General features: G+C 45.1%; 1 protein-coding gene across 2 annotated transcripts in view; it reads left to right on the forward strand.

Annotated features, from left to right (window-relative positions):
* Positions 1–25699, forward strand: part of rbpjb (recombination signal binding protein for immunoglobulin kappa J region b) — a 77253-nt gene that overhangs the window by 37334 nt on the left and 14220 nt on the right. For both annotated transcript variants that reach the window (XM_083788698.1, XM_083788699.1), the window contains exons 3-5: positions 13268–13363; positions 23014–23179; positions 25234–25408. In XM_083788698.1, coding sequence (XP_083644824.1) covers positions 13268–13363; positions 23014–23179; positions 25234–25408 — 437 coding nt within the window. The remainder of the gene's footprint in view (positions 1–13267; positions 13364–23013; positions 23180–25233; positions 25409–25699) is intronic.

A 25699-nucleotide genomic window follows, 5' to 3' on the forward strand; every position in this document is an offset into this window, starting at 1 on the left:
TGTTACTGTCTGAGAATGTGCTTCATTCGTCTCCACACGTTGAGCAGGGCATGCTGGTTATTGCCTAGCTAACATACACATTCTAATGACTACCAGTTCAAAAGGCTAAAGGACAGCCTTATGTATGCTCAGGCAGGTACGTCATTATGTTATGAACAGGGCACATAATCCGGGAGGCTAAACTGCCTAAACTGGTCAGCCGGGACGCCTGATGGAGGGGAAAGGAACTGGTTGGAATAACGTGCTCCTTCCACGTGCTACGTCCAACCAGGGAAACTCCCCCCCTGTCAGGTGTAAAGGAGCAACTTGGACACTCAAGCATGAAGGAAGCATGAGTTAAGTCCGTTGCTCTCCCTAGGTTGGCGGAGGGTGTGTAGAGCCCAGGATCACATCACAGGATGATTGACACAGGGGTGAAAAATGGGTTACAAAATCGTGGGACAAAAACTATAAATGAAAGAATAAAATCCAGTCTCGGTGTGTGCGACCACAGATACTGTAAGCTCCAAACATCTGACCTTGGAGGTGCCCTGTTCATAACATAATGACGTACCTGCCTGAGCATACATAAGGCTGTCCTGTAGCCTTTTGAACTGGTAGTCATTAGAATGTGTATGTTAGCTAGGCAATAACCTAACCTGACGCTGCCAGATCCAAGAAGCTTGCTACACAAATTGGTTTCACAGCTTATTGGGATCTGGGATCGCGGAAGCAAATTCGATGACGGGGCTGTTCCTTTTTTTCAAGATACTTGGTAGATGATTGGATGGGACCGTCTGTCTATCACCGTGTGGGCGTGCAAACACAACCAATCATATTGACGTGTCTATATAGCTTCACATCCGGTTTCGCACATATCCCGCCCTTAGCTCACGCTGATTGGTTCGAACCGGGAGCGGTTCGGTGTTAGCTGGACTCCCTGAGAGGTCCCAGATGGTTGTGGTGTTGGGGAACATGGTTACCCAATACCGCCCCCATCTGGCAAAGTCAGGTTAGCAATAACCAGCATGCCTTGCTCAACGCGTGGAGACGAATGAAGCACATTCTCAGACAGTAACAAATCCTCGCAAAAAACACATCCCATAACCGTAACTACATAAAACCTTTGTAAAGGAATGCCTAAACGAATCCACGTCTTGTCTAATTGAATGCCTATATAGTAAACCTATCCATTTCTAATTAAATGCATAAAGTCAACCATCTATAATCTCATATTAGTACCTACATTTTGCTAAACCATCTCAAAATGAATCTTCAAACTCATCTCTTAAAAACTATTGCCAAAACGAATTCATGTAATTTAACTAAACTAATAATCTAAACTCAACCAGCTGTGTCTGTTAATCAGACCAGTGTGTGTCCAGTGGAAAACCTCGTATGAATCTGATCTCAGGTCAGAATGGGTTAATCAGACCAGTGTGTGTCCAGTGGAAAACCTCGTATGAATCTGATCTCAGGTCAGAATGGGTTAATCAGACCAGTGTGTGTCCAGTGGAAAACCTCATATGAATCTGATCTCAGGTCAGAATGGGTTAATGCAGTGCATCATGGTCAACTCTATTCTAAGCGCTACATAAGAAACGTATCACCATTATGAAGAAACGGCATTGATGTTATATTATTTTTCTTCACGGTGCTGAACAGCAGTGGAGCGTTTAGATTTCTCCATGGTTGTTCCAAGTCATTTGGAGGAACATGGTTTTGAACATAGAAAGCTCATGGTCTCTGTGGTTTGCCTCTGGTGTGTCTTTTTTCTTTCAGGCTCTCTCTCCGTCCGTCGTTTCCCTCCTATGTGTCAAGTACAGATGTGCACGGGTTGGTGTACAAAGTGTGTGTGTGTGTGTGTGTGTGTGTGTGTGTGCGTGTGTGCGTGTGCGTGTGCGTGCGTGCGTGTTATTGCGCGTGGCTCTCAGCAGGGAAAATAAGGGGTTGCTCATTGCCTGGAACAGCCAGGCGTGGTTTCGGAGGAAAATAAGGCCCCAGCACCTTTTGATGTGTCCCCATTCTCATTCATGTGCTGCCAGTCTGTTGGCTTCTACCAACCCCTCAGTTTGTCTGATGGACTCAATGGCCAGAAGAATTACAGCTCATTTTCACCAGTCTGCCGAAAGGCGTGTGTGTTGTGTGTGTGTGTGTGTGTGTGTGTGTGTGTGTGTGTGTGTGTGTGTGTGTGTGTGTGTGTGTGTGTGTGTGTGTGTCTGTTCAGTCCCCCCCCCCCATAATTGCTGCGATGGGTCTGCACATTCACTCACACACACTTGTCCAGTTCTCTCCCCTGCCGAGCGACCAGTCCATGATTTTCGCTCCGGCAGCTGTGTAGTAAGGTAAAAATCTTCAGGGTCCTGACTCCTTTTTTTGGGGGATTTTAGGGCAGCTAAAACTGTGGGTCCTGAAGGGTCGCCCGGTCAGGCAGGCTGCTCAAACTGTGGGTCCTGAAGGGTCGCCCGGTCAGGCAGGCTGCTCGACTGGAAATACAATTCATGACACACAACGCAAGTGCACATGTATGCAAAAGAAAACTATCCGAGTGCACATGCGGAACATCCTATATACAAAGAAAGACCATATTGCAGACACAGTCGCTCGTCCACACACACACACACACACACACACACACACACACACACACATTACAACACACGCGTGACAAACCGCCTCCCCTGTTGCTTAAGAGAATAAACCCTTGAAGTGGCGGCTTTTCCCCCAAAAGAGTGACGTTCAGCTCTGCAGAATACATCGCCTTACTGGAAGAAACTCTTCTGGAACAGCATCAAACTGAATTGTTCATTTGTTATACTGGTCTAGAATGTGGCCATATGTTGATGACGCATTTTACGCAAATATGACTATTTTGATATTTGTATTACAAGCTGCTGAGATAAGATTTGTTAAGGAAGTTTTACTTAAGATACTGTATTATTCTCATGACCTAAACATATAATTTGATTATTTTCTGCCTACATTTAATGGTTTATTTATATGGTTCACTACTGGCTGAATTTGAAATTTTGCCAAAATGACGACGTGCAGTAAAATGAGTTCAGGAGTGTAGCATTTTATATAGTGCAAGTACCTTTCACCTTTGGTCACAGCTGCATTGCCTCTAGTATAATGAATTCATGTCACACACAATTTAACACATCCTAGGCTCTGGATTAATGTTCATATTGTCGTATGTTGGCTTCTAGGAAGTTAGGAGAGCTTTGTTTTCAACAGGGAACCTACAGTTGCCTGTGGCATACTCTCTCTGATAAAAAAGTGTTCCTTCTGTTTTAAAATCATAGGCCAATCAAAGTCTAATTGTCTATCACTTTAGAATCCAGAAAGCACCCTTTAATAGGATCTCTTGTAAATGGTTATTGAACGAAATGTCTGTTTTTTTGTGTTGAATGTCTGACAGTTTGTTGGTTACAAATTATCACTCGGTTATTTACTCGGTCATTTACCATGGGCCATAACAACATAAGCTACTTATATGGTTGGTTGGTATTGTGGTCAGAGTTTCAGCGAGTAACCAGCCATCGTTTTGACTTTCATTTCTGTTATACTGACCTATTTGGCTGATAAATGACATGTCTGTTGTTCGTGGAACTAGTTTCCTGTCCTGTTTACTTTGCACGCACGGCTCTGCTGTCCTTTGCAATCTCTGACTCAGTATTGCGTGCCAGTTGTCTTATTGCATGTGGTTCTCTCTCTTGCACATGTATGTGTGCAGTCAGTGCACTTGAATAAGGGGGATGAAATCCCCACATTGTCAGAGCTACCAACCTGCACACATTTTGTGTACCAACCACGCAATTCTAGGCGTATAGACACCTAGAATTGCGTGGTTGGTACACAAAATGTGTGCAGGTTGGCAGCTCTGCATTGTTCATAATGTCTGAAATCAAATTAGTCAGGGCACGGATGTCCCTTGTTATCTGCTATACAGATTCTTTTTTTGGGGGGGGGGGAGCTTCGCCTTGGGAGGGAAGGCAATGGTAGAGGAACACTGTAATAGGATAGGATAAATCTTTATGACCCCAGGAGAGAAATTCATGGTTTGTCTGCGTGCCTGAGTGTAAAGCAGTACTAAATTGTGTGTGTGTGTGTGTGTGTGTGTGTGTGTGTGTGTGTGTGTGTGTGTGTGTGTGTGTGTGTGTGTGTGTGTGTGTGTGTGTGTGTGTGTGTGTGTGTGTGTGTGTGTGTGTGTGTGTGTGTGTGTGTGTGTGTGTGTGTGTGTGTGTGTGTGTGTGTGTGTGTGTGTGTGTGTGTGTGTGTGTGTGTGTGTGTGTGTGTGTGTGTGTGTGTGTGTGTGTGTGTGTGTGTGTGTGGCAGTGTCAAGGGGCCTGTCAGTGTGTGTGAGTGTAAAAGTAGTACCAAAGGGACTGTATGCGTGCGCGAGTGTAAAAAGCAGTACTACTAAAGGGCCCGTCTGTGTGTGTTAGACTAACACACACAGACGGGCCCTTTAGTATGTAAAGATCTCTTATAGGAAGTTGCATAGTGTCTAGTCTAGTGTCTGTCACTCTCACTTCTCTATTGTGTGTGTGTGTGTGTGTGTGTGTGTGTGTGTGTGTGGTCGGCAATAATGGTCAGATTTCCCCTGTTGCCACACAGTACCCATTTATTTGACACAGTAAAATCTGGAGTATTCATTTAACTCTGAGAGGGCAACTCACCAAAAATAAGCACCGGATAAGCTCTTATAGCCAAGAAACGAGGTGAATAGATTTTTTTTTTATATTAACCATGCTTTGCTGCTGGCTGGGTGCAGATGGTATTCCTGTTTGCTTTGTATACTCTACTTAGTTTATTACAAGTCCTGGATCTAACTCTGAGTTTCTGCCAGAAAGACGTCAGACATATAGAGCAATTGAAGAGTTGCACAGCCTAGTACTGTAGGTGAAAAAAACATGGCCCTCAGTCGAAGGCTCAAGCACTTTAACAGCTGCATATTTAATTTCCTATACCCTGTCCCAGTATATTATAATAATTGGGCACATCCATGTTTGTTTTGTCATTCATTTGGTCATATAGAATGGGTCTTAACCCATTCTGACCGGGCACCCATTTTGGTGTCGGCATCATGTCGTGCTTTAGCTATTGAAAAATAGCAGATCTACAAGCTCATATCGCGCCACCGAGTGGCGCGATACGAGCTTGTAGGTCTGCTATTTTTGAAAAAAAATCGAAGTTCGACTGACATTTTTAGAATCTGATCTCAGGTCAGAATGGGTTCATCAGACCAGTGGTGTGTCCAGTGGAAACCTCGTATGAATCTGATCTCAGGTCAGAATGGGTCTTAACAATATTTCATTGAGAGATGCCCTCTGGGTCTTTGTAACAAATCCAGAGTCTAGCCAGCCTGTTGATTAATAAGAGAATGTGGGCTTTCTTTCGCTGCCAGAATTGTTTTCGTCCGGAGTTGAAAAAATATTACCCATTTTAAGTGGCACAGTCAGAGCAAGCCTGTCATTTATGTATTCCCAAGTCGCAACACTTGGCATGGACTCCTCCTGGCGCACACAGACAGACGGGCCGCTAAAATTCCATCTGATCGTTGCCAACTGTTTGAATATTGTGGTTATCTATTGTGTGGTTTATTTTCGGGAGCAGCAAAATGAGTAGCCAGGCAGAGACACACAAATGACAATACTCAAGGGGACATTCTGCGTGACATCCCACAGAGAGCCATTTCTGCCCCTGGCGGGAGTGGTCTCTCTCTCACTGGATGACAATGCCCCCCCCCACCATCTAAAGCGGTCAGTGGAATGGTTTGATGACGAGCAATATGCAAACAAGCCATGGCTGACACTGACAATCAATTGTCAGTTTTTTTGGCATGTCCCGCCTACCTTGGAGATAGAAGACGTTCCAGAGTCAGACTGGAGTAGCAAAGTGACAAAACAAATCACGGAACGGAACGCAGCGAGATCTGGCTGAAAACCAGGCTATAGTGGCTAGTGGTGGTGTCACCCGGGGGACAACCGCTTTGACTCCCATGCCATGATGCGACGCATTGTGCGCTTGTAGATCGGCTATTTAACCCATTCTGACCGGGCACCCATTTTGGTGTCAGCATCATGTTATGCTTTAGCTATTTAAAAATAGCAGATCTACAAGCTCATATCGCGCCACCGAGTGGCGCGATACGAGCTTGTAGGTCTGCTATTTTTGAAAAATCGAAGAGCGACTGACATTTTTAGAATCTGATCTCAGGTCAGAATGGGTTCATCAGACCAGTGTGTGTCCGGCGGAAACCTCGTATGAATCTGATCTCAGGTCAGAATGGGTTAAAATGGCGCTTATGGCTGATTTATACTTTGTCGCACAGCTCAAGGACGATGACGAGAGTAACTCGAAATATTCAACTGAAAAACCTGTTGCATCATTAGCTAGCCTTTACTCAGCATTATGTGCACCATGGTGCACCATTACAGTACATGGAAGAGAACACAATTTATGACAAAAAATGACCCTTCACACACAGCCACCGTGACCTTTATCTTAAGGCTGTGTGTGTGTGTGTGTGTGTGTGTGTGTGTGTGTGTGTGTGTGTGTGTGTGTGTGTACACTGGGCTCGGTGGCGCCCTATCTCTGATGTCATCCTTTCTGCGTGGCTGCCTGGGTCACAGCCATTATCAGAGGTGTCCAGTGATAGGTTCCCTGTAGGCATGACATCATCGTGCTGCTCAGACTTCATGTTCCATCGCTGTAATCTCTAGGGGAGCTCCAGGGGTTCCTTCATTACTGTGTGTGTGTGTGTGTAACCTAAATGTAGCCTCAGCCTACATTTTGGACTATGACTCATCTGAATGTTCATAAACAATCTGGACTATGACTCATCTGAATGTTCATAAACAATCTGGACTATGACTCATCTGAATGTTCATAAACAATCTTATCTGCCCAGAGAAAATCCACATTAGACTAGAGAGACGAGGCTTCTATTTCTGTGTATTTATGCGCCCCTGTTTTTTTTCCTTTTTGTATATATTTTGCAACCCATGTTTTCACCATAGACTGTAAAAAATATGGACAAAGCGTTCCCCGGGTCTAACATGAACGTAAAATGAAGCCTGAAATCCCTTGCATTCTAATGCACTGTAAATCGCCATCTTTCTAGATCCGTTTTGGACCAGCTGGCCATTGGCTGGCTCCGTTTGGGTCCAGCTGGCCATTGGCTGCCCAGACAACGAGGCGGGACTTCCCCCCTTCTTCTCCGTTGGTTTTTATTTTGACTCGAGTGGGAGGAGAAGACTTGAGTGGGAGGGGAATCCCGATCATAGACGGTAACGGTAGCCACGCCCCTCAGAACATACGCAACTTTATGGTCATTATTTTAATTAATGGGACCATAATTTTCCAAAAAGAATATTATGACATTAGAAATGAGACTTTAAACTAGTGACTGGAAGAAGAAAGTATTCATGACCATGTTTATTAAGGTAATACAGTCTAGGTGAAGTTGGGCCAAAATACATGGGCCTCTATGGAGCTATGGGGCTTTTTGGGTCCAGTCCAGCGCCACAACAGGCCATTATATGAACTACCGATTTCAAATGAGGCTTCACGAAATATCTGGCTGACTGCCCCCCTGGTTTTCACCCAGTGTCAATTATCTAATGTAATCCTGGGCGCTACACTTAATAATAATAATAATGAATTGCATTTTTATAGCGCTTTTCCAAGTGCTCAAAGCGCTTTACAATGGTTCATTCATTCATACATTGGGAGGTGAAGCGGCGAACAGTCGACGCCAGCGTCCTCACTTCCCACATTCACACACCAACGGTGGCGAGCTCACACCGACCGACTCATTGGAGGCAATGTAGGGTTCAGTGTCTTTGCCCAAGGACACTCCTGTGGACAGGAGGAGGAGCCGGGATTCGAACCGCCGACCCAGGGATCATTGGACGACCTGCCACAGACGCCCACACAGCAGCACTTCCGCTTCCTTCTATGCATGAGCTGCGTCTTTTCACCTGACAGGGGGAGTTCCCCCGACCGGACGTAGCGCGTGGAAGGAACACGTTATTCCGGCCATTTCCTTTCCCCTCCGTCAGGCGCGCCGGCTGGCCAGGGGCAGAGCCATAGAGTAAGACAGAGTTACGACATTAAGGGGGCAGAAAACAGCCTGGTCACGTGGTTCATGTACTCGCACGAGCCCATAGACTCCAATGCATTCCGTAAACTTCCGGTTGTCCCTTTTCAATAGAAGTCTTATGTAGAAGAGCCTGGCCCCATTAAGTGAACGGAGTTGTCGTAACTCTGTCTTACTCTGGCCAGGGGGAGGTAGTTTAGAGCCTAGGACTACTGCATGTTGTTTTTTGAGGGTATACCTACCCTAGGGGACACGGGGATAACATGCAAACTCCACACAGAAAGGGCCTTTCGCCAACCCCGCCTCCGGTATGGGCACTGATGACGCGGAGGAGAGAACACGTCCCCAGCGGGAATCAAACCCAGGTCCTTCTAACTGTGACTGTGAGGCGACAGCACTACCGGCTGTGCCACCGTGGCCCCGCTCTGTGCCCCGGTTAACCCATTTTAGGCGGGCACCCCTTTTGGTGTTAGCATTACGTTATGCTTTAGCTATTTAAAAATAGCAGATCTACAAGCTCATAGCGCGCCACCGAGTGGCGCGCTACGAGCTTGTAGGTCTGCTATTTTTGAAAAATCGAAGACACTTTTAGAATCTGATCTCAGGTCAGAATGTGTTAATAATGAAACTGTCAGGATGTAATAGACATTTTTAGAATCTGATCTCAGGTCAGAATGGGTTAATGTATAGAGACACACAATACTGTTATCGACAGTGAAACGCCAACGAAACGCAGTTGGACTCTAACGGAGTTAGACGGAGCTGTTCACGGAGAGCTTTTTAATAATTGAGAGAATGAAATATAGAGCGGTAAAGCAAAATATATCCCGTACGGTTTGGAAAGTAATTTTCTCCGAATGCATGCTGAAATAATGAAAAATAAAATGACCCTCAGTCACACTCCTGCCAGACGGCTCAGCATAACCCAAGCCCCCCCCCGTCCCCCGTCCCTCCGTCCATGCGTCCTTCTTTTCCTCCGTCACCCCCCCCTCCTTCTGCTCCATCCATCCGTTCTTCTCGTGTCTCGGGGGCCCCTTACTTTCCATAACAAAGGCCTGTCTAACCCGAGCGTGTGGCCTGCTATTGCGTGGCAGAGTGGAAAAGCTCTGTGCGCGTGTGTGTGTGTGTGTGCGTGTGTGTGTGTGTGTGTGTGTGTGCGTGCGTGCGTGCGCGCGTGCTCCTGAGCCGGGACCTCTCTGAGCAAAAACGGCGTGTCAGGTGTCATTGACATCTGTGCAAGCGGTCCTTGTGTGTGTGTGTGTGCATTGTGACCATGTGTGTAGTACTGCGTTGTTATTGTGCATGTCATGTGGTAGATCGTCAACCCCCACTGCTTCGACCGGTCCCAAAAAAATATTGAATTAATTTCTCTGTGTGTGAGTCAGTGTGTGTGTGTGTGTGTGTGTGTGTGTGTGTGTGTGGAGGGGGGGTGGCCTGGCTGACAGAGGTAATTGGAGCACGGACCTTGCAACATTTTGACACGAGATGCGGATTCTTGGGCGGTGAGCTCAGCACTTGCTGTTTTCCCTTTCCTTCTCGTTCTCTTCTATTTCCACGTACAGTCAGACACGCTGTCTGTCCTCCTCTCTCTGTGTCTCCCCGTACTGTCCCTCTGAGCCGTTCATCCCCACAGCTTGGTCTTATTGGAGGAGGGTGTTGAAACCACATGGACCCTGAGGTGTTCCAGGGGTGACTGCAAATGCATGCACGTGGTACATGCTCTCTCTCTGTCCATATTACACCTATTACGCCTGAATGATTTTTTTTCTTCTCCTGTGTGGCCTGCTTAAGTGCTTATCCGGTTGGCTTTGTTTTCATGTTTTCACGCAATAATCACACAGGGATTGAATTTATTCAGAATAAGTCAAAATTCCCATTGAGTTGCAGCTTACATGAGATGCCTAAAGATCTATTCCATTCATAGACTTGCTTTTGACATGTCTGATTAATGAGACATGCCCCTCCAATTTATGCTTTTCATCATGTAACTGCCGCGCTGTGGCCCTTCTTGCTATTATTCGTGCACATTTTGCACCCAGTTTTTGGATTGCAAGGATGCTTAAGGAACTGGGATGCTGGGAACCGGAAGGTTTCCTGTTGACCAGCTCCGGTTGGCATCAGGTCGAAATGTGCAAGACGCTGAACCCCCAAACTGCTCCAGTGAGCAGGTTGGTGCCTTGAATGCCTGTCTGGGCCTCGGGGTGTGAATGTGGGGGCGGACGGTGGCTCAGGGGTAGAGGGGCTGGATCGCAACCGCAAGGTTGCCAGTTCGAACCCGGTTCTCCCCCAGAGTTGGTGTCGAAGTGTCCTTGAGCAAGACTCTGAACCCCTAATTTCTCCTGAAGTGCCGGTTGGTGGTGCCTTGCATGGTTTCCGCTGCCATCGGTGTATGAATGTGTGTGTGAATGGGTGAATGTAATGCACAATATATGTAAAGCGCCATGGATAAAGGCGCTATATAAATGCACCATTTACCATTTATTAACCCATTCTGACCGGGCACCCATTTTGGTGTCCGCATCGTGTCGTGCTTTAGCTATTTAAAAATAGCAGATCTACAAGCTCATAGCGCGCCACCGAGTGGCGCGCTATGAGCTTGTAGGTCTGCTATTTTTGAAAAATCGAAGAACGACTGACATTTTTAGAATCTGATCTCAGGTCAGAATGGGTTAATCAGACCAGTGTGTGTCCAGTGGAAACCTCGTATGAATCTGATCTCAGGTCAGAATGAGTTAACCAATGTATGTACTGTATGAATAGCACATCGCTTTGCATTAGTGTTGGGCTGTTTACAAAAAACAGTCCCCTGAAAGTACTGTAGTATAATATCCGCCGAGCGGCAATCATACCTGCGGTGTCAAGCGGCGCTGCTTTGAATACGGCACACAGGGTAGCGCTCTGCAGATTCGTCGATATAATTACCAAAGTGATTTAAAAATAAACGACAACACATTGCAGGGGCCTGGATAGAGTTACTGCAGTTTTAATTCCTTTTCACAAAATGTAGACTATAGCTCAAAATGATTGAGCGGCATTAATGAGTACAGTACATGTTGGTTCACTTGTGGTCTCAATGACAGTCGTTTTCTTTCCAAAAGTTCACTTCAGTGGAGATTTCAAGAGCATCATTAGATCCATGGATGCAGTTAATGTCAATGTTATTTGTTTTCTTCATTTTTACCCACTGTTTTTAAAGGTTTTATGACATTCATTTTCATTTCTTTTTCTTTTTTCTTTTAGGTTTTATGACCTCAATTACACCCAAAAAACCTGAACTTTGAACATTCAGTGGATTTTCTGTGGTCTGAAGTTTTCTTTGGGGTTTTTGGGGCCTTTTGAGCTACAATGAAAACAGGCAACAGTGAAACAGTGACATCTGCTGGCAAATCCCATTGACATATATGGGATTTGCAGTAAGTGATGTCACTTACTGCCGGCAAATCAGAGCACCTGTTTGAGCCAGAAAACCCCAGATCACAGAAAATCGACTGAATGTTAAAAGTTCATGTTTTTTGGGTGCAATTGAGATTAGAAAACCTAAAAAAAACAAGAACAATTCCAAAACCTTTTTTTTAATGTCACAATCCCTTTAACAACTTGATCCTCCATAATACTACATCAGACCGGACCATATTCTACTTTCTCATCTGATAATGTTAAATATCTCTGTTCAAAGTTAAAAAATAAAATAAAAAAAAAGGAGTTAACAGTTAGCTAAGTTAAAGGGACACTTCACCCTTTTTGCAAAAAAAACATATATGTTAATGACGTTTAGAAGATTTAGAACACTTTCCTGGGGGTCTTTATTTGTGTAATATGTGGTTTTAGATATTTTAGATTTTAGCAGTGAGTCTCTTGATGTCGACGACACTGGGCTCGCTTCCTTCCTGGACTACAATTCCCATAATGCTTTGGTGCACTGCTCCTCCTTGTGGATGGGGAGTGTGCTGACTTAATACCTAGACAACATGTAGTCCAAGAAGTAAGTGAGCCCAGTGTCCATTAGCCTGGTTAATAAACCAGACCGAATCAGCCGTTGGCAAAAATAAATTGCCTGCCGGCGGATTACGGTCTGGAGAGGCTCAATTGTACGCCCATTTCCTACACCAGAGAAATGGGGCGGCCAATCGGGACACGGTATGCAATATGGGCGGGCTTTGGTACAGTGACTTTCAATGCTTGAGACCTTTGACTGACAGTAGCTCTGACCAATTGCGTCAAAGAGAAAATGATTCAACCCGCCCCCCTGGAAATGAAATCCAAGCTGAGCCTCCCCAGACTAATATCCTGCGGTCCGTGCGATATTAGTCTGGCTTATTAACCAGGCTAAGTGTCCATGACATCAGACACTAGGCTCACTGCTAAAATATATAAAACCACATATTACAATAAAGACCCCAGGAAAGTGTTCTAAATCTTCTAAATGCCATATTTTGTTTTTGCAAAAAGGGTGAAGTTTCCCTTTTAACAAAACTGTCCTTTGAAATTCAACCGACAATATGACTATGAGTCATAGACACACAAGTTTAATCCATTATTCACATTACTCCACGTCTCACTAGGGCTAATGTTTGGCGCTACTGTATGCACTTCCGTATGCACCATAAATAACATAAGGGGGGGTAACACGACTTGTGTCTATAGTTGCCTTTTGCCAGTGGCGTGCACAGACATTTAGAGGGGCAGGTGCTCAAGTGAAAAAAAAGGGCACCTTGTGCAGCGCATTTTGGGGCGGGAACCCATTTTGGTGCTTTAGCTATTGAAAAATAGCAGATCTACAAGCTCGTAGCGCGCCACCGAGTGGCGCGCTACGAGCTTGTAGGTCTGCTATTTTTCTTTAATCGAAGAACCACTGACATAGAAACATAGCTTTAGATTGTGGCGACCTAAATAATATAGTAGAAGCGTTTTTTTTATCAAGTTTTGATCAATGTCACCGCATGGTCCACACACTACAAATTAAGAAAAAATAAGAAAACTTTTTTTTTTTCTTTTCTTTTTTTTTAAGAGCAAAATTGCCAAAAGGGCAGGGGGTGCTCTAGCACCCCCTAGTGTCTATCTGTGCACGCCACTGCCTTTTGCTCTGTCTTCATTTGCCCCGGTTCTCCTCCACAGCATCATGTAACGACAGCAGCACACTGATGAACCCTGCTTCTCTCTCTCCCTCTTCCCCATCCACAGAGAAGCCATGAGGAACTACCTGAAGGAGCGGGGAGACCAGACTGTCCTGATCCTACATGCCAAAGTTGCACAGAAGTCTTATGGCAATGAGAAAAGGTAGGTCCACCTCTGTTACATCACAGAAGTCTTATGGCAATGAGAAAAGGTAAGGTCCCCCTCTGTTACATCACAGAAGTCTTATGGCAATGAGAAAAGGTAGGTCCACCTCTGTTACATCACAGAAGTCTTATGGCAATGAGAAAAGGTAGGTCCACCTCTGTTACATCACAGAAGTCTTATGGCAATGAGAAAAGGTAAGGTCCACCTCTGTTACATCACAGAAGTCTTATGGCAATGAGAAAAGGTAGGTCCACCTCTGTTACATCACAGAAGTCTTATGGCAATGAGAAAAGGTAAGGTCCACCTCTGTTACATCACAGAAGTCTTATGGCAATGAGAAAAGGTAAGGTCCACCTCTGTTACATCACAGAAGTCTTATGGCAATGAGAAAAGGTACGTAGGTCCACCTCTGTTACATCACAGAAGTCTTATGGCAATGAGAAAAGGTAAGGTCCCCCTCTGTTACATCACAGAAGTCTTATGGCAATGAGAAAAGGTACGTAGGTCCACCTCTGTTACATCACAGAAGTCTTATGGCAATGAGAAAAGGTAGGTCCACCTCTGTTACATCACAGAAGTCTTATGGCAATGAGAAAAGGTACGTAGGTCCACCTCTGTTACATCACAGAAGTCTTATGGCAATGAGAAAAGGTAGGTCCACCTCTGTTACATCACAGAAGTCTTATGGCAATGAGAAAAGGTACGTAGGTCCACCTCTGTTACATCACAGAAGTCTTATGGCAATGAGAAAAGGTAGGTCCACCTCTGTTACATCACAGAAGTCTTATGGCAATGAGAAAAGGTAGGTCCCCCTCTGTTACATCACAGAAGTCTTATGGCAATGAGAAAAGGTAAGGTCCACCTCTGTTACATCACAGAAGTCTTATGGCAATGAGAAAAGGTAGGTCCCCCTCTGTTACATCACAGAAGTCTTATGGCAATGAGAAGAGGTAAGGTCCCCCTCTGTTACATCACAGAAGTCTTATGGCAATGAGAAAAGGTAAGGTCCACCTCTGTTACATCACAGAAGTCTTATGGCAATGAGAAAAGGTAGGTCCACCTCTGTTACATCACAGAAGTCTTATGGCAATGAGAAAAGGTAAGGTCCCCCTCTGTTACATCACAGGAGTCTTATGGCAATGAGAAAAGGTAGGTCCCCCTCTGTTACATCACAGAAGTCTTATGGCAATGAGAAAAGGTAAGGTCCCCCTCTGTTACATCACAGAAGTCTTATGGCAATGAGAAAAGGTAAGGTCCCCCTCTGTTACATCACAGAAGTCTTATGGCAATGAGAAAAGGTAAGGTCCCCCTCTGTTACATCACAGAAGTCTTATGGCAATGAGAAAAGGTAAGGTCCACCTCTGTTACATCACAGAAGTCTTATGGCAATGAGAAAAGGTAAGGTCCACCTCTGTTACATCACAGAAGTCTTATGGCAATGAGAAAAGGTAGGTCCACCTCTGTTACATCACAGAAGTCTTATGGCAATGAGAAAAGGTAGGTCCACCTCTGTTACATCACAGAAGTCTTATGGCAATGAGAAAAGGTAGGTCCACCTCTGTTACATCACAGAAGTCTTATGGCAATGAGAAAAGGTAGGTCCACCTCTGTTACATCACAGAAGTCTTATGGCAATGAGAAAAGGTAGGTCCACCTCTGTTACATCACAGAAGTCTTATGGCAATGAGAAAAGGTAAGGTCCACCTCTGTTACATCACAGAAGTCTTATGGCAATGAGAAAAGGTAGGTCCACCTCTGTTACATCACAGAAGTCTTATGGCAATGAGAAAAGGTAGGTCCACCTCTGTTACATCACAGAAGTCTTATGGCAATGAGAAAAGGTACGTAGGTCCACCTCTGTTACATCACAGAAGTCTTATGGCAATGAGAAAAGGTAAGGTCCACCTCTGTTACATCACAGAAGTCTTATGGCAATGAGAAAAGGTAAGGTCCACCTCTGTTACATCCACGGCCACCAACCAAGACAATAAGTTGATTATTAAACCCATTTTGACCTGAGATCAGATTCTAAAAAAATGTCTTTCTGACATTCTGACAGTTTTCTGAAAAAGCTATGTTTCTATGTCTTGTCAGTCGTTCTTAGATTTAAAAAAAAATAGCAGATCTACAAGCTCGTAGCGCGCCACTCGGTGGCGCGCTACGAGCTTGTATATCTGCTATTTTTCAATAGCTAAAGCATAACATAATGCTAACACCAAAAGGGGTTTATGTGGACTGGGAAAAGTGTTTTCTTAACGGTACACAAGAAGAAAATGGGGTTGGAGCTCACGAGAGAGAGAGAGAGACACCTAGCAGTGAAGACAAGGCAGATCCGTGGCACATGGCGCTCATAGTCGACAATAGGAGATGGTAGTCCGAGGAGGAAATGAAGCGCGGCCACATGCAGGTGAAGGGTCACCCAGGGGAAGGGGTACAGAGAGACCAAAGGGGGTGAGGGGGGTCGTTAGGAGCACAGGAAATAGAAAGGCTTAGGGGCCTCGTCCGGGTGAACCCCCGTGGAGGATCAGAATGCACGGGTGACGGGTCCGGACTCCGGAGTGTGTAGTAGGGCCTGGAAATGAAGGATCCTCACTGGGCCCTATTAAGTGGTTCTGGCCCGAGGCCCGGCCTGGCCCTAAAGCCTCACAGTAGGGTCGGGTCACAGAGTAACACAGTGAAACGCCAGTCAGCACCATCGTCATAATGGATAAATACACAAGCAGACAGAACAGAATTATTCATTATTAGGGGCACGGTGGCACAGTTGGTAGTGCTGTCGCCTCACAGCTAGAAGGTCCTGGGTTCGATTCCCGCTCGGGGCGCTGTGGGTGCTGGCGGCGTGTTTCCTCCTCCGCGTCATCAGTGCCCATACCCGAAGGCGGGGTTGGCGAAAGGGCCTTTCTGTGTGGAGTTTGCATGTTCTCCCCGTGTCCCCTAGGGTAGGTACCCTCACAAAAACATGCAGTAATCCTGGTCTCTAAACTGCCTCCCCCTGGCCAGCCAGGGCGCCTGATGGAGGGGAAAGGAACTGGTTGGAATAACGTGTTCCTTCCACGTGCTACGTCCAACCAGGGAAACTCCCCCCTGTCAGGTGTAAAGGAGCAACTTGGACACTCAAGCATGAAGGAAGCATGAGTTAAGTCTGTTGCTCTCCCCAGGTTGGTGGAGGGTGTGTAGAACCCAGGATCACATTAGATGATTGACACAGGGGTGAAAAATGGGTTACAAAATCGTGGGATAAAAAATATATTTAAGATAGAATTATTCATTATTCTAAAAAAAAGAAATCACACCCGTGTGAACTGAGTGGTGCAACTCCCCTCTCTCTCCCCCCCTTCTCTCTCTCTCTCTCTCTCTCTCTCTCATTAGCAGGCAACAGTACAGCTCTATCTCTCTCTGTTTCTGCACAACAGCGCCCCTACTGGTACTAATAGTCGTTGTGTGTGTGTGTGTGTGTGTGGCAGGCAGTTTCAAGGGGCCTGTCAGTGTGTGTGAGTGTAAAAGTAGTACCAAAGGGACTGTATGCGTGCGTGTGTGTGTGTGCAATTTATTTATTTTTCCATTGAGCCGGGGCCTGGCCCTACTGATTAGCATAAGTTTTAGGCCCCGAATTTGAGAACTCTAGCAGGCATGACAGCGCCAGCCAGGGCTGCTGAGACTTCCCTGGGTGAATTGGGCATCGGCATGAGGAAAACGCACACAGGGAGCAGCACACCATAAAATAAACTTGTGGCTCTGCCATAGCTGGTGACACTCTAGTGGTTGTTACGACTCCCAGGTGAAGCGTGCAGCAGACTTAATATACAGTTCAACGTTGCCATTGTCGGGGATAGCTGGCTGGCTTTCCAAGCCACCCCCCCCCCCCCCCCCCCCTGACTCCCTCTCTTTCTCCTCTGTTGTGTTCTCTCTCTGTCCCACACTTTTTATTGTTCCTCGATTTCAGATTCTTCTCATCCTCTCTCTCCCCCTCCCTCCCTCTCTCTTGCTTCTCCCTTCCCCATCCGTTCGTCCTCAACCTTGTTTTCTTGGCCCGAGACGTAGTGCTGCTTGGGATCTCATCAGGCCTATCTCTTGGTGAATCAGGCGCTGCTGCTGCTGGCCAACTCTGAGACACCTCCGAGAGTTGGATCACGGGAGGAGTTAGGTGGAGGATAAGGAGGGGATAGAGAGTGAAGGACAGAGGGATAGATGATGCTGAATTCCTCAGCTGATGTCTGCTGTCTTGTCCAGTTAAAGTCATGCAGGCAAGGCCGGGAGTAGTGAGAGGAGCCAGTCAAACGCCCCCTGGGAGGCGTGTATCTCGACACAGGACATCTCTCTCTCTCTCTCTCTCACACACACACACACACACACACACACACACACACACACCCCGAGGCTTTTCCCTCCTTCATCTTTCTGCCAGTTTTATTCAAATAAAACAGAGCTTTACATTTCAGGCCCATTTCCGCCAAAAGGATTGTGTTCCACTAGTTCAATCCAGACTGCAGTGTGTCGAGTCTTTGACAACACAACTAAACCATGGTTCTGTGATCTGCTTCAGCTCACTTTATTCCCCGCTTCTCTTTCACTTTGCGGTTGACTAGCGGCGCACTGCGGGACTCCATTATGTGCGTGCGCGCGTTGTGGACGATCTGTTTTCATTATGTGCCGTCGGGGCACGGTACACGCAAGAGGAACACAGGGCCTTAAGCGAAGTGTTCCCAATTAATTTCAAACAGACAGGCGAGTGTCGCGGCAAACTCTCCGTGGAAGTCCCTGTGGGCGCTCCTCTGTTGCTCAGCTGCTGTATGTGTTTTGGACGGAGAAGGCATTTATAATGTAATGCCTCGTGTGTGTGACTTTTGTTGGGTTGTGTGTGTGTGTGTGTCCTCAAATGTCGCCTCTCATTTGTAAATTATTTGCGCGTTTACGTTTCAAGTTTCACAGAAGTGAGCGAGTGGTGCGATGAGAATGTGTGGGCAGAGTTCCTAGCCTCTATCGCTCTTGTCTGCGTCTATTTCCATCTATTTATAGGATGTGAAAGTAGACAAACACCCTCAGAGGAGACGCTAGTACCATGAGACCAGGGGGGGCACTGTCCTCCTGCTGTACACAATCCAGGACTACCAAAACACACACACTTTGAAATGCAACTTGCACAAGAGTTCCATGCACAACATCACCCTCAACACACACACGTGCACGCACGCGCACAGAGGGATTTCTATCAGAGATGAACAACATTATCCCATTCTGACCGGGCACCCATTTTGGTGTCAGCATCATGTTATGCTTTAGCTATTGAAAAATAGCAGATCTACAAGCTCATATCGCGCCACCGAGTGGCGCGATACGAGCTTGTAGGTCTGCTATTTTTTTGAAAAATCGAAGAGCGACTGACATTTTTTAGAATCTGATCTCAGGTCAGAATGGGTTAATCAGACCCAGTGTTTGTCCGGCGGAAACCTCGTATGAATCTGATCTCAGGTCAGAATGGGTTATTCACTCCCCCCCCCCCCCCCCTCGACATTTTTGGCTCCAGTGAAAAGATAAGTACCGTTGGCTGACTTGAGATGCAATTTGCCTAATTACAACATAGAATAACCATCCGTACGACATGCCAAGCATATGGATGTGGTTTTATCCCATTCTGACCTGAGATCAGATTCATACGAGGTTTCCGCCGGACACACACTGGTCTGATGAACCCATTCTGACCTGAGATCAGATTCTAAAAATGTCAGTCGCTCTTCGATTTAAAAAAAATAGCAGACCTACAAGCTCGTATCGCGCCACTCGGTGGCGAGATATGAGCTTGTAGATCTGCTATTTTTCAATAGCTAAAGCATAACATGATGCTGACACCAACATGGGTGCCCGGTCAGAATGGGTTATTTGTGTAATTTTGTTTTATTATTTATTTATTTATTTTTTGTTCTATCCCGGTTTCCCCAAATGGGACTCATTCACGTTGACATGCATTGCAATGTGTTGTTGGCCTCTCGTGAATGAAGCCTGGTAGAAAGTGGGAGATTCTGTGTTGTGTTTTTGTTGGTTATAATAATAATAACCCAATAAGCCGCCCAGACTAAATATGTCCCCCCTCTTCCTCTCCCTTGTCTGTAGTTTGGTTTGGTACTTGCCCTCCCTCTAGTGGTGAAAGTTATAGTGTACAGTACACCCTGGTAATACTAGACTTTAGACTAGTAGTAGAGTGTCTAGCAGCTTCTGTATATTGGCATAATTATAGTATATTACAGTACACTGTCTTTTATCGTGTGTGCGGTTCCGATCATGTGTTTTGGCTCCCGATCCAATTCCGATCATTTGATTTTGAGAAATACCGATTCCAATCTTTATATTTTTATATAATACTTGCCATATCACAATAGCAAATATCCTAATGTACCGTAATTTCCGGACTATAAGCCGCACCTGAATATAAGCCGCACCAGCCAAATTTAGGGAAAATCCCATATACAAGCCGCACCGGACTATAAGCCGCAGCTACGTTAGCTCAGAGCCTGAGATGGCTCTGCGTTAGCTGTAAAAATCCATAGATTAGCCGCACCGTTGTATAAGCCGCAGGGTTCAAATCATGGGTAAAAAGCCGCGGCTTATAGTCCGGAAATTACGGTATGTCACTCTAGTGTAGTATGTTGTGTCGCCTTTCAATTATTGAAAGGCAAAATGGTGACTACTGTATACTTTTATCAGAATGTCATTGTGGGTTTTTTTTTCTTTCTATGGCTTCAATCACACCTTTCCATCTAGCATACAACATTGATGCATGCTATATGTAAACAAAGGGTAAGTGTCATGGCCGCCCCAATACATTTCCAATGGAAGTCACATGGTTTGACACAACATTTATGTTGTACGGCTTTCGGCTGTGTTTCGACTGCCCCCCCTCCCCCTCATACAACACAAATGTTGTGTCAAACCATGTGACTCCCATTGGAAATGCATTGCGAGCTTGCATCAGTACCGTAATTTCCGGACTATAAGCCGCACCTGAATATAAGCCGCACCAGCCAAATTTAGGGAAAATCCCATATACAAGCCGCACCGGACTATAAGCCGCACCGGACTACAGAGCCTGAGATGGCTCTGCGTTAGCTGTAAAAATCCATAGATTAGCCGCACCGTTGTATAAGCCGCAGGGTTCAAATCATGGGTAAAAAGCTGCGGCTTATAGTCCGGAAATTAAGTCTCATGCATCAGCTATACATCAATCTGTTGTGAAGGTTTGAGTCAGGCCTAAGAAAGCATGGAATCATAGCAAAAATAATGTTGTATGGGTTAAGTTTCGGGTCTGTTGAGACCCGTCTAGAGTTTAACCCATTCTGACCGGGCACCCATTTTGGTGTTAGCATCATGTTATGCTTTATCTATTGAAAAATAGCAGATCTACAAGCTCATAAAAATCATGAAAAAAAATCGAAGAACGACTGACATTTTTAGAATCTGATCTCAGGTCAGAATGGGTTAGTCAGACCAGTGTGTGTCCAGTGGAAACCTCGTATGAATCTGATCTCAGGTCAGAATGGGTTAAATGGACAGGTATCGGTCAAAAGGGAGACATGGAAGAGGAAGGACGGGTGGGTGTGGATCAACATATGGAATGTCAGAACAGGTCCACTCCAATCCACAATGTCCATATATGGAGGTGGAGGTGTGATGTCACGAGGCGTGACCATTATGTAGGCGTAACGTGACACACAGAAATGCAGGTTTTCATAGTAAATGCGATAATATGAAATTAATTGAGACTGTGTTTTACAAGTATGAGACAAAACAGCAAACACACACACACACACACACACACACTTATGCTTAATAAAATAACTACAAAACAATCCAATAAACTAGAATAAGTGCCCTTCTGGGCACAGGTCTCCACCAGGATAGGAATGTAGGACATTGCAGCTTGCCTTCATCTGGTGGTTGGATAAAAGGGCAACAAAAGTAAATTAACTTTGGAAGCCAATCTTAACCAATCAGGATGGAGTCTGAGAAATCTGAAAGACCGGTTTCGTTGAATGGCTCTAGAGAGACTGTGTACCAATTTGCGTGATGTTTGGACAAAATCTGTAGGTGTACTGTGCAAAAACTTGTTTTGCACAAAGCGGCCTCCTGGTGGCGCTATAACAGGCCGTTCTGGAAAGTTTGGGGCAGAGGTTCATCGTTGGCATCCAGGGAGTGTGTGTGCAAAATTTGGCATCGACCGGGTTAACGGTGGCCGAGATTAGCTGCTCACGGGGACACACACGGACGGACGGACGGACGGAGTGCAAAACATACCCATGCCTTCGGCCTGGTGGAGACAATAACCCAGACCATGCACATTATGTACAACTATTATATCAGCCAAGGGCTGATATATTACATTATTATGCAATACAGACATCACTGCCTGGAAAACTAGGGGTCTCCTGAAAGTCCTCGTTTGTCCTTGAAGGACAAAGTGATCATGACCTTCTACATGGTGACTGTGGGGGAATGTGATAATTGGACCGCAAGGATATGAGAGCCGCTTGACATTGTGTCAGTCAGGGCTCGGGGACATGATGCTGGTTAGAGCCCAGGTCCTTCTCATGCATTCATTAATATTTCAGTCATACGTTTTCTTAAAAATGGTTTCATTCCTACAAGGTGACTTGGAATTTGTTCTTATTCACAGCAATGTGCAGTTTAGTTACAATGTTCACCATGCTTGTTTTTAGTATAAATTATGATTCTGAATAAATCATTTATATGATTTGAGAAAAATCTGTTTATCACCCAGCCCTATGAAATATAATGGTGTGGTATGACAAAGTATGGAATGAAAGGCATGATGCGTCAATGTTTTAAGGAAGGAGAGACTCTTCTTTTCCCTCGCCCAGATTGTCTTTCCCCGTCTGTGGATTATTTATCACGCAAGTGAGGGGCTGGGCAATGTGTCACCATGATATATATATATATACTGTGTATATATGCATATACACACACGGTGAAATCGATTCGACAGAGTTCTTCGAGAGTGAGGAGGATAATGGATCTCCGTGTACCTCGTTAAATAGGGTGATAAAAGCCCATATTGAATATGAATGCTTATGTTTATGACTGTCATCACTTTACAATTTAGGCATTTATCAGACGCTCTTAATCCAGAGCGACTTACAATAATCAAGAACAAAAGCATGGGAATACATCACAAAAGCATTTATCATAAAACATGCGTAAGCTAAGAAAGTAACAGTGGAATATCTATATTATGAGACTATACATATAAACTATATATATATATATATATACTACTATGCTATAGATATGTACTATGGCGTGCTATGACTATATACAATGCAATTATAGTGCCGTCTACATAACATGCTATAAGTCTGTATCAGATGCTATCTAAGTCTACAGAAATGCTATCTAAGGGGGTGGGGTAAGTGCTATGGGCCATGATGGAGTCTAAAAAGGTGGGTTTTCAGACTACGGCGGAAGATTGGGAGTGATGCTGCAGTTCTGACTGCAATGGGAAGTGCATTCCACAGTTTTCCACAGACTGTGACACCCCCCCCAAACAAATCCATTGACTTCGACAACCTAAAAGGTTGATGTCCTCACAAAGCATCGTAATACAAACGTGTGTGTGTGTGTGTGTGTCCATTGCGCAGGTTCTTCTGCCCCCCTCCATGTGTGTACCTGATGGGCAGCGGTTGGAAGAAAAAGAAGGAGCAGATGGAGCGAGACGGCTGCTCGGAGCAGGAGTCGCAGCCCTGCGCCTTCATCGGCATCGGCAACAGTGACCAGGAGATGCAACAGCTCAACCTGGAGGGAAAGGTACGGCACATGCACGCACGCACGCGCACACACACACACACACACACACACACACACACACACACACACACACACTCTCTCACACTGACATTTTTTTTGTCTCCACTTTCCCTTTCATTTGCATATATACATCCATGGACTGTAGCTTAAAGGTATATTTCACTCAAAAAACCTTAGGTTTCGTTTTTGGCTGTGGGACCCAGCCTTTCGTCCAATCAGGATAGAGAGTCAAAAACGAAACCTAAGGTTTTTTGACCCCCAGGGGTTAACTGGGGACAGGGAGAAACTCCTTATATGGCCAGCACACTCTATAGTAGGGAGGATTATCACAACAAAACTAAATAATAAGTGATATTTGAATTAAGTGAAATCACTGAATATACCTTTAATCTGCCGTACTCTCATAGCCCCCGATTTTAGACCTTTTTTTTTTTTTTTTATGTTCTGTTTATTCATTTTTAGTTTTTTACAAAATAGAAGTAAATTCAGAAATAAAAACAGAGTGACAAATACAAAAATAAACTAAAACACACACAATAACAAAACACAAACTCCAAATCAAGACAACCAAAGAACATTCAAAGCACAACAAAACAATAAAAACAATATATAAAAAAATGAAATGAAAAATCCAATATAGTCAATATTCATAGATCATGGTCACAAACATCGTCCAGACAAGACAGGTTGGGCTGTCAGGCGACAGTTATACAGGTTCAATCGGGGGCACAAGTGTAAGGCGGTCAACATGAGATAGAAAAGGCACTCCAATTTAGTCAATATACAAAGCAGATCTCGTTCACAAACATCATCCAGGCAAGACAGGTTGGCAAGTCAGGCGACAGTTAATCAGGTTCAATCAGGTTCAATCCCCGATTTTAGACCTTAACCCATTCTGACCTGAGATCAGATTCTAAAAATGTCTATTACATCCTGACAGTTTCATTATTAACCCATTCTGACCTGAGATCAGATTCTAAAAGTGTCTTCGATTTTTCAAAAATAGCAGACCTACAAGCTCGTATCGCGCCACTCGGTGGCGCGATATGAGCTTGTAGATCTGCTATTTTTCAATAGCTAAAGCATAACATGATGCCAACACCAAAATGGGTGCCCGGTCAGAATGGGTTAAATCTCCAACAGCTGCCTGACAGTTCCCCTAAGGCTCCTTAATGCCAGCGGTTTTCAAAGTGGGGTCTGGGGACCCCCTAATGGTCCTTGACAGCGTTCCAGGGGTCCCCAGCTAAATTAGTTTATATTCTAGCATCAAAATCTCTGTAATCATGTCAACCTTATACATGGGCTATTTAAAAATTTGCTCATCTATATTGACTCATTCCCTGCCGAAATTGTCTTTGACGTCCTATTTCCCAATGGCGCACCCTGCTGAATGCCTTGGATGTCTTTTTTTTTTAATTGATTCAGAATGGCGTCTCTTATATATCTACCATATAGTAGCTTCCCCGACGCTCTCTTCCGCTGTGGTCCGTCAATGAAATGTTTCCCCTCTGTCCACTTCCTTTATAAGTGCGATCGTTGGTGCGTTCTTCTCAGGATTGAGGTGATTGAACGGACCATCGATGTTAGGGGCTCGTTAAGCTTCTAGATCTAATTTTCCAAAAAAAATCAAAAAGTTTTGGAATATTTTGGAATATGTTTGAAGCAATTTTTAACAACACAAATGTCGTATGGGGTTCCCTGGCTCAATTGTTTTTCAAATGGGTGGTCTGTGGCCAAATAGCGCGCCACCGAGTGGCGCGCTACGAGCTTGTAGGTCTGCTATTTTTGAAAAAAATCGAAGAACGACTGACATTTTTTAGAATCTGATCTCAGGTCAGAATGGGTTAATCAGACCAGTGTGTGTCCGGCGGAAACCTGGTATGAATCTGATCTCAGGTCAGAATGGGTTATTTAGGGGTCCTTGACATGAAAACGTTTGAGAAGCACTGCCTTAACGAACGCTCCCTCTCTTTTCCACATCTCTCCCTCTACCCACCTCTCTCTCCCGTCGTTCCCTCCTCCTCCTCCTCCTCCTCTTTCCGCGGCCCTGCCAGAACTATTGCACAGCCAAGACCTTGTACATATCCGACTCCGACAAGCGAAAGCACTTCATGCTGTCCGTCAAGATGTTCTACGGCAACAGCGCAGAGATTGGCGTCTTCCTCAGTAAGAGGATCAAAGTCATCTCCAAGCCCTCCAAAAAGAAGCAGTCCCTCAAGAACGCAGACTGTGAGTCGAAACACGGAGCATGTTGAACGATGATAATGCCTGAACATGCATGCACGCACACGCACACGCACACACACACACACACACACACACACACACACACACACACACACACACACACACTCAAAACATCACCAATGTATGTAAATCAGTGGTTCTCAACCTGTGGGCTGTGGCACACTGGTGGGCAGTGCCGATATTGCAAGTGGGCCTTCAAATAAATTGGAAAAACACTATGATTGTATTGATAATGTAACATGTTAAAGAATTAGTACAAAATAAAATAAATAT

Source organism: Protomyctophum parallelum (assembly GCF_964188405.1).
Source record: "Protomyctophum parallelum genome assembly, chromosome: 18".
Lineage (NCBI taxonomy): Eukaryota > Metazoa > Chordata > Actinopteri > Myctophiformes > Myctophidae > Protomyctophum > Protomyctophum parallelum.